This window comes from Lampetra planeri, chromosome 13 (assembly GCF_965212315.1).
Source record: "Lampetra planeri chromosome 13, kcLamPlan1.2.h2, whole genome shotgun sequence".
NCBI classification, from domain to species: domain Eukaryota; kingdom Metazoa; phylum Chordata; class Hyperoartia; order Petromyzontiformes; family Petromyzontidae; genus Lampetra; species Lampetra planeri.
This window is the reverse complement of record NC_136119.1, coordinates 13949511-13958961: the sequence shown is the minus strand read 5'-3', so window position 1 is coordinate 13958961 and position 9451 is coordinate 13949511. Positions and strand designations below refer to the sequence as shown.

Sequence of the window (9451 nt, the reverse complement as noted above, 5' to 3'; positions counted from 1 at the left end):
GCCAGCAGCGAGCCTTCCACACTTCACGTGGTCTCAAGATGCACCTAGCCTGGCACAATCAGCGTGGTGATGTCACAGTGGCGAACGGCGATTGTTGCTGTTGCGGCGTGTGCCCGTGCGTTACAGTGTGTGTGTGTGTGGCAGTGTGTGCGTGGCAGTGTGTGGCAGTGTGTGTGTGGCAGTGTGTGTGGCAGTGTGTGTGTGTGGCAGTGTGTGTGTGTGCGTGTGCGTGTGCATGGCAGTGTGTCTGGCAGTGTGTGTGTGCGTGGCAGTGTGTGTGTGGCAGTGTGTGTGTGTGTGCGTGTGCATGGCAGTGTGTGTGTGTGTGGCAGTGTGTGTGTGCATGGCAGTGTGTGTGGCAGTGTGTGTGGCAGTGTGTGTGTGTGCGTGGCAGTGTGTGCGTGGCAGTGTGTGTGTGGCAGTGTGTGTGTGTGCATGGCAGTGTGTGTGTGGCAGTGTGTGTGTGTGCGTTACAGTGTGTGTGTGTGGCAGTGTGTGTGTGTGGCAGTGTGTGTGCGTGGCAGTGTGTGTGTGTAGCAGTGTGTGGCAGTGTGTGTGTGTGTGCGTGGCAGTGTGTGTGTGGCAGTGTGTGTGTGTGCGTGTGCATGGCAGTGTGTGTGTGTGTGGCAGTGTGTGTGTGCATGGCAGTGTGTGTGGCAGTGTGTGTGTGTGCGTGGCAGTGTGTGCGTGGCAGTGTGTGTGTGGCAGTGTGTGTGTGTGCATGGCAGTGTGTGTGTGGCAGTGTGTGTGTGTGCGTTACAGTGTGTGTGTGTGGCAGTGTGTGTGTGTGGCAGTGTGTGTGCGTGGCAGTGTGTGTGTGTAGCAGTGTGTGGCAGTGTGTGTGTGTGTGCGTGGCAGTGTGTGTGTGTGTGCATGGCAGTGTGTGTGTGTGCGTTACAGTGTGTGTGTATGCGTGGCAATGTATGTGATTATACGTGGTTGTGTATGCCCCGTCGTATTTGAAATTCATTGTTATGATTCTGTGCAAAGACACTCCAGCTTGGTAACTTGTCAAGCCCCGTAGAATGAAGTGGGTTTGTATGACGGTATCTGGGAAATAAAATAAAATAGGTGTTACACAGTGACTTTGTCCGAAATGAAGATGGGTTTAACACGTGTGCTGGCAGGGTTAATCAGATAACTCCAAGGGGAAGTCAAAACATGTACGTTATATTATTTGCTTGCTTTTATTTGCAGTATTTACGTGAAAACAATTACATTTCTGCTGGGAGGGGAATGAAAACGCCTGGTTTGAGATGGCTGAAACATTGCGACAGTGGTCTTTATACACAAATGCCGTGTGGTCAAAAATAAAACTTCAACAATTTTATTTATAAAAATCTTACAAATTGCTGCGGACTTACCTATTGCAGTACAGTAACAAGGGTACGTCTAATCGCTATCATAAAAAAAATTACTACATCAACGTACGGGGCTTTGCAGATCGATGTTTTCTACTGAAAGCCAACATGGGTTTCTTGAATGTGGCTGCCACAGTAAAAATGTATTTTCTGTAATAAAATAACTTCCAATGTGTCGTTACTGCGTACCTGGTAAGATGGCAGTCTGTCAAATTTATTCGAGGATATCTTGTAAATGTTCGATTTTCCAAGTCTTGGACAATGTAGAACTCCCTTCTTCCACTGCAAATAAACAAACAGAAAATGTTAAATTCCAGAGACGTTTCTTTGTAATTCAACTCTCACATTGATTTTAGCGTTGGTGGTCATCTATCACCATAGCCACACATAATGTTGTGATTTACACATGGTAGTGGGTGTGACAAGTTTAATTCAAGTGTAGTATGTGTTTAACCAGGTGAGAACTCAAGAGACCAGGTTAGTCTCATTTACAAAGTGACCTGGGTACAACTGCGCCGTGCATGATGGACACAATATGATGGGCCTGCCTAGATGTTGGAGATCATGAAATGGATAGGTTCATGCCATGGACAAATATCACTAATGATCGCATTGTGATTACTTGACGTGCACCAGTAAAGTGATGTGTCATGTAGTTCGGACGCAGGCATTGGAAGGTGGATGAGTGGCTGGGTCAGAGCACTTAGCCGACACTGTTCAGAACCTAAGTTTGAGTCCGGGTTTCATCCGCCATTGATTAAACCAGGTCCTCAGTGCAGCATATTGATGGTCTTCGCCCAACAATCATTGCCCGCATCAAAATGTCATTACGATATTTTTTGTTATTCAATTCTATACAATAGATTCCTGACATAAAAAAAACACTCTCTACAGAGAAGTATTGGATGCAAAATGTATTTTGAAGCGACTCCACAATAGTTTGTGGTGTCACCTCTCAGCACTATCGCCACGTTTGATGCGACTCTCTCCACTGACTGAAACTATTCACCAACATTTGGATTGCCTCGCAGCAAGACCGAGTACTCAAGTGGCATCAAATAAGTGACAATCCCCCGAACACAATGGTGACGTTGCAAGCATGTCGTGATAGTGAGTGAGACGCACCAGCACAGCAAGGATGGCGATCAGGGGCAATAGCAGGATGCCCATGACGATGATTGCGATGCCGTAGGGAGGCACCGACTGGCAGCGCATGAAGGAAGGGTTGCATACAGCTGAAGATGATGAGCTTGGCACTGTCTCACACACACACACACACAATCCACAGTTAGTCTTATCGCGTCAACTTGTAACCCGCCGCCACTATCGCACAGTATTCGCTCGCTCTCGAAAAGAGAGAGAACGACTCGGAGACATGAGGAGGAGGAGGAACCACAACAAATGAATAGCAAAAGGCACCAAAAAATATATGAAGGTGTTATCAGCCGATAAACGAGTGTTTACACAATGCTTGAAGTGCTATTAGCAAGCACCGACTAGGACTGGTATTGCCTATGAGGTGGTGGTGTGGACAGCACCATGTATGCCTCACTGTATTTGTATCCGTTGTCAATGCTGACATATACCGCACTAGGTACTCGTTTGAGAAGACCCAAGCTAAGCTGGGATGTTATCGCAGCAAGCGAACAGCTTCCATACCATTCCCCCTCGCACATCACATGCTGTTCATTTATATTAAACATTTCAAAACAGTGAACTCTGCAGTAAAGGGCAATACTCCGTTTACCCGTTTTTAACACCATCAAAGGGAACGTTGCATTTTATTGGTGATACAAAACGTGTGCACAGTGAAATTTAAATTATTTTAATCGCGCATCTGATCGAGGTCTGCTGTGAGACTGAGACCTCTCTTAACACATCACAACTGCATAGCCATGCAATAGACCCATGAGCCGTTTCATAAATGTGTACAGCATATGCAGAACTGGCAGTGGAGAGTACACACTTTACCTAAAAGAACAACAACAATAATCAAGTGAATGGAAAACAACCTTGTGTGCCATTAACGATGATGGACTGGCGATCTAGTTGCAGGTTTGTGTCTTTCAGAAAGCTGCTGGAGTCCACGTTGTTCAGGACAGATGTCAGCAAATCTATATCTGTGGGCGCCGTCATCAAAAACTGGACGGTTGACTTGGCAATCACCGATCCTTTCCTAAAATAAAAGATTAACAACAATTATATTTGCACACGTGAAACATTTTCGCATTTACTTCACGTGATATTTTAAAACAGACAAATAAACTGTCGCGATCAGAATTTAGACACGTTTCTACAGATCGTGACCCATGTATCATTAACTGAGTTGTGAAGTGTCGATGAGTGAAGTCAAAGTGTATTTGCTCTCCACGTCACGATGCGGCAGCAGCAGTCACGGATCAGGAGGAAACATCCTCAAGTGTGGCCAACTCCTTTCCAGAAGCCATTTCACGGAATGTTTTCCCATAATTCGCCGGGGGAATTGTAGATTCTCTGCCCAGTAGACATGCGACGATTCACCCCCCGTGAGATGCATACTACCATCATAGTTCAAGGTTATGACTTTGATTTGAGAATCGATTATTTTTTTCTCCCATTAATATTGCCGCATCAGTATTGTCTATCTCGTGTGTTCTGTCTTGCTTGCACTTTTTTTTTCCAAAAGTACGGCAGTATTTCATTTTCATGCATCGTCCCATGGCCGCACGATGCAATAGAATTTTGAGCTTTAAAATAGATTTGAATCTACGCATCAATGAATCGTACATTGTTTCCCGCAGATAAAGCAGCGCATGGCACATTTTTATTAACAATACTCGCAATGATGTTTAAACAGGAAAAATACTAAAATACTCACGAATATTTTGCAACGGAGACCCTTCGAAAAGTGTCAGCATATTGACCTGAAACAATTTTTCCAAGCTGAATGGTAAAAAGAAAGACATGAAAAGGATGATATGTTATATCATTCACACAAAGACATATTGACCATACTTTATTTAACCAGATAAGAACTTACTCCGATAGAGTTGTCTATTTTGTGAATGGGTAAATTTAGAATTTGTAAATGAGTTTTAAATGTTTTAATTCAGATTTGAAGCAAAATTTTATCTCAATCACGAGCACATATTGGTGCAGAGTAAATCGTGAAATGTATTTGTAAAGTAAATATAAGGTGACCGACTATATTCATCGTCATCATCATTATCAGCCGCGCTCTGCTGTCACCAGCATTGGGGGTTGTCATGTGACTATTATTCACGCCACTGGTCAGTGTGGGACGGCCAGGAAAGCACATTTTGTCTCGCCTCTATTTGTCTGCTATGGGTTCAGTTGTTAAATGACAGTAACCGATGGTTGGTTTCAAGATGTAGGAACCGTAAACCATTTCCTGTGAAATGTGATGCCTTATGAATGCACCAATTGGCACGTGCAGACGAAAAAAATGGCACGGCGCGCGCAACTCTGATTGGTCAGCGGCAGCCATCTTACGGCGCCTGCCCCCATGACAACCAACTTGAGTGTCAACGTGGTGCGTGCCTTGCTCAGTTAAGGAAAATGTGCAGCCCTGTAATTGCTGGCTTCCTGGCAGAAGGGCCTCCACTCGAAGCAGCCCTATCGTGATATCTGTTCTATTGTTCAACGCTGGCCAAACTTGTTGGAAGAGGTGCGCGTACCCACAAATGACCCCACCACGCCAAACATGCCAATGGACTAACTGTGGAGTGCCCATTATTGTCCTGCTTGATGGAGAGCGGCGGGGGCGTTTAACCTGCCCCATTGTTTCAAATGCCTCGTCAGGAGACTTGAGTTGAAACTACTACCCCTGGTCTGCAAGCCAAAGTGTGCGAGCCAATACACCGCATATCGGATGACAAACATAACACGCAAGCACTCGTGGTTGTGCATTTTTTATTGTTGCGCATCAATGGATGTGCGACAAACCGGCAACATGTGTTTTACTGGTTTCTACTTTGGGGTTACCGGTTATGGGAGAAACCCCTCCTCCCGTAGAGCTTATTACCAGGCCTACACGGCCCCCAACATTCTTCACCAGGATCAAGGCAGTGGTGGCCCAATGAAGGAGCCAACTAAACTATGCAGTCTAACTTTTACACTAAACTTGCAAAGCTGCATTACATTTAAAAATGTTATCTAACTTAAAAAATACTTCTTATTTTAGCTGGCGTACAAAACCACAAATCATTGATCACAAGCACCACACCGAGACATATCTGCTTACCCCATCAATTATTTTTCTTGATAGAGATTTATAATATAAACTTTGAACGTCGAGGAGCTCATCACTGTAGTCGAAGTTGATTATTCTCATGGTTACGTTCATTTCCTGAAAGATAGCGTGGACACCTGCAGAAGTGAAATGACAGAGATATCATTAGATAACACGTAAATACTTTGTTTAAACTATTTAAACTGTGACATAAGCAGGCTCTTTCTGAATTTACATCAAACAAAGCTTTGGAAATGTGCAATGTGCCAATTACTACGACATACTGAATTATAAGCTTTGAATTTTACTATAGAAGTCAGAAACAAAGACCGATAAAAGAGCACACTTTCTCAGGAGTGAAATGGCGGAGCTAAACATCATGGTGCCTGTTGGGAGGGGCCACATTTGCTCAAGTCATTGACTTGATGGTCTAGATGATAAAGTGGCTCCACATTCAGTTCCTTTAAGCTGGTGGTCTCGGTAAGGCTGAGGCAAAGCTATCATGGGTTGAACAAAATATCCCAGGCAGTGTCAGTGCAGTGCGCTCGCGAAGCCAAGCAGAAGCCGCCTTCGACGTGTCGAGCTAGGAAACTGTTTCCTCTGCAGAGCCTGCCCCTTTATTAGCGACCCCAGGCAATGTGTCATCACCGATTAACAGGAATACGACATTTTCACCCGCAACTCAAGGCTACAAAGTTATTTCACGTTGAAGAAATTAATGCTTTGTTTTGAGAATCTTGGTATGATGTTTTGGGGAAAAAGAAGAGCTTTCAATAGCCACCATTCAAGAAGGATGTCTCCGAGAGCGGAGTGATTTTTTTTGCGAATGGAAGCGTTGCGACAACCTCCGCTTACCGGCCACAGCGACGGTCCGTTCATCCACGACCAAGCCAGTGGAGCCGAGTAACATGGAGGCGTTAATGTCCTTGACCAAAAGCGTCAAGATATCATTATCTTTAATGTTGACATTGTCTTTTGAGATTACATTGGCATTGACCTTCACGTGGCCACTTTCATTCCTGGAAATACAGTTTACATAATTAGTAACATTGTAGCTATTGCTCACGATGATAGAACAAGACATTTTTCAGAACTGTAATGTGCTTGTCAAGCGATGAGGCAATGCTTACGTGAAGGAGACGCTGACAAATTGCAGATTGGAGTTTTTGTACTGTTGGGCAAGAATTCTTGTAATCTGTGAACGAGAAGAACAACACACTCGTCAACAAGTTACCCACAAATGTTCACGGACAGGAGAATGCTGGGAACACTCCAATACAGAACCGCACTTACGATTTGCATGGTTGGCTACGTAGGGTGCGAAACAAGTTCAACATTCATGCATATGCACACCAACGCAGTGGCCACACGTGTCCTGTTCACTGCTTGCATTGCGGAAGACGTACTGACCTCTTTGGAAACGACGCCGTTGAGGTCGGTATAATCCTTGCTGGTTTTGTCCTTCAAGCTGGATGTGAAGTCTTTGTTGGTGATATCAAATGATATCTCTTTGGTTGTGTAAGGCTTGGTACCTAAAGTCAAACAGAATGCAATTTGTATTATCCATACTCCAAGTTTACACGTTCCAACGCTTAAAATAAAAAAACTGCTATTTTTATTCTAAAAACTATTCTACGGACAGACTACTGCATGCCACAGACTGGAATATCTGAAGGCTACAAAGATACTGTCGCAATTCTTAAGAATTGCAAGAGCTTGTCTAGCAGTGTGGAGTGATATGTAAATTAGATGATCAAAACTGAGAAGGATAAGGCCTCGTGTCACGCTTTCGCTCGTTTTCTCTTCTCGCCCCCTTCACTGGAACAAACTTTCCCTCCACATCACACCGCCACCTTTGCTCACTAGTGTCCGCTCACAACTCACTTATTGTTACCCCTCGTTCACTCCACGACCACTTAATGTCATAACCACCACCTCGTCATAGTCTCATTATTTGGCTGTCACTCATTCCCCATTCATTCAATACATTCATCATCATTAACCGTCACCGATTTCGCTTTCACCGAATTCACGCATCACAGATTCCCCCCCCCCCCCCATTGCTTCCTCCCATCTATTTCATTCACCTCATCTCAACCGTTACATTCACGCAGACGTCGTCGTATTGGTGTTAATTCTCTGTAAAGCGCCTTGGTTCAGGCGCTATATAAATTACGTTTAGATAAGAATACAGCGGAGTGATATATTGCGACATTTCTGCTTACCATCCACCTGGTAGGTCTGTTCATCCACTACCAGCTCAGTGGCGCCCAGCTTCAAGGTCGCGACATTAGTGTCCTGGAACAGGAGCGCCATGACATCGGACGCAACGATCGCTGAGTTTTCCTTGAAGATGGCATCAGTGTTCACTTTCAAGCGGCCGTTTTCATTCCTGAAAATACATTGCAGTTCGTGTTGCTCGTGATATAACGTATACGCGTTTATGCTGGGACAGTTTCTCAAATGCTGAGAGAACGCGCTTTCGCAGCTCACACTTGGCCACGTTTCGTGTAAATGTAACGCGAAGTTGCACAGTGACGGGAAGTTGCAATGCTCACGTGAAGGAGGTGCTGACAAACAGGAGATCGGAGCTGTTGTACTTCGTCAGGAGGACTTTCCTAATCTGTAATTTAATAGGGGGGGGGGGGGGTGGGGAATACATTTTAATGACAAATTTAAACAATTGGTCACTTATCAGCGAAAAAATGTCATTTGTGTTGTATGTGGGCACGTAAACATTTGACGTGTGTATACGTGTGTATACATGCACATAGTGCTTGTGGTGTGTCTCCTATTCCCTCGAGGAATCCTAAAGCACGTGGGCCTCCTGAATGTTGACAGCTGGAAATGTAATAGCAGGGGCACTCCCAGTTCTCTCTCCCAACAACAGAGAAGTTCAAACATTGGCTTAAACAGTTAGCTCAAATTGATTGGGGGTCATGGTCGTCGCGTTGTATGTGTAATTACATAGCTGGGTCTGATTCATTTCTCGAAAATGTATGGTCGTGCACTCGTTGCTGACAACAATACGGAGAATTGGCAGGACGACGCAGCTTGACAATGTCATCACAATCATGAAAGTCGCCCATGAGCTCAGGTAGCTTCTATATGATGCGTGTCAACGTGCACATTAGCGAGTAGCACCTATGAAGGCCTGGCAATGCACACGAGGTGGGTGGTGGGTGCCCAGCACCACGCCCGCTACGCACACTTGTCCCAGAAGTCTGTTATCAAGGCTATACGGGGGAGCGTTGTCTCTGAACATGCATTTCCTATTGCGATGTACCACACGTATTCGTAAGAGCGCATCTACGCTCACACACACATATCTGCAACACGCACGCAGACGCATCAAAATTCTACACACAAAATCCGTTTTCTCAATCTCGTGGTCACACGGCACGTGCGGCACAAGCCAGAGAAAGCGACCGACCTCTGCGGAAACGAGCGCGTTCAGGTCAGCGTAGTCCTTGCTGGTTCTGTTCTGCAGTGAATCCGTAAAACCTTTGTTGATGACCTCAAATGAGATCGCCACGGGTTTGTACGGTCTTGTCCCTAAAAAAGTTAGATATGGTACGGTTATCATCCGTAGACAATGTTTACACACACACACACACATATTCCATGAACGTTTACACACTTATAATACATAGAGGGTGCGCGTTTCTACTCCGTGTCGGTTGCGATGCTTACCGTCTATTGTGATCGATGTTGAGTTTACAATAATATCCGTGTTCTTCAGTGTAGAGGATGTATCTAAGTCATTCTTTATGAGTTCAAAAACGTCGGATGGAACGACGGAGGTGACGGTGTAGAAGGAGGCATTCGACTGCACGGCCACCATCCCATTCTCATTCCT

General features: G+C 45.0%; 1 protein-coding gene across 1 annotated transcript in view; it reads right to left on the bottom strand.

Annotated features, from left to right (window-relative positions):
* Window positions 1-367: 367 nt before the first annotated feature.
* LOC144722157 (uncharacterized) overlaps window positions 368-9451 on the bottom strand; it is a 32571-nt gene continuing 23487 nt past the window's right edge. Inside the window, exons 10-22 of the mRNA XM_078600331.1 lie at window positions 9286-9449; window positions 9026-9147; window positions 8151-8215; window positions 7818-7984; window positions 7003-7124; window positions 6723-6787; window positions 6448-6611; window positions 5605-5729; window positions 4219-4283; window positions 3374-3537; window positions 2487-2617; window positions 1551-1643; window positions 368-1050 (exon numbers count right to left, since the gene is read on the bottom strand). Of these exons, the coding sequence (XP_078456457.1) occupies window positions 1012-1050; window positions 1551-1643; window positions 2487-2617; window positions 3374-3537; window positions 4219-4283; window positions 5605-5729; window positions 6448-6611; window positions 6723-6787; window positions 7003-7124; window positions 7818-7984; window positions 8151-8215; window positions 9026-9147; window positions 9286-9449 (1486 nt within the window). The 3' untranslated portion in view covers window positions 368-1011. The remainder of the gene's footprint in view (window positions 1051-1550; window positions 1644-2486; window positions 2618-3373; window positions 3538-4218; window positions 4284-5604; window positions 5730-6447; window positions 6612-6722; window positions 6788-7002; window positions 7125-7817; window positions 7985-8150; window positions 8216-9025; window positions 9148-9285; window positions 9450-9451) is intronic.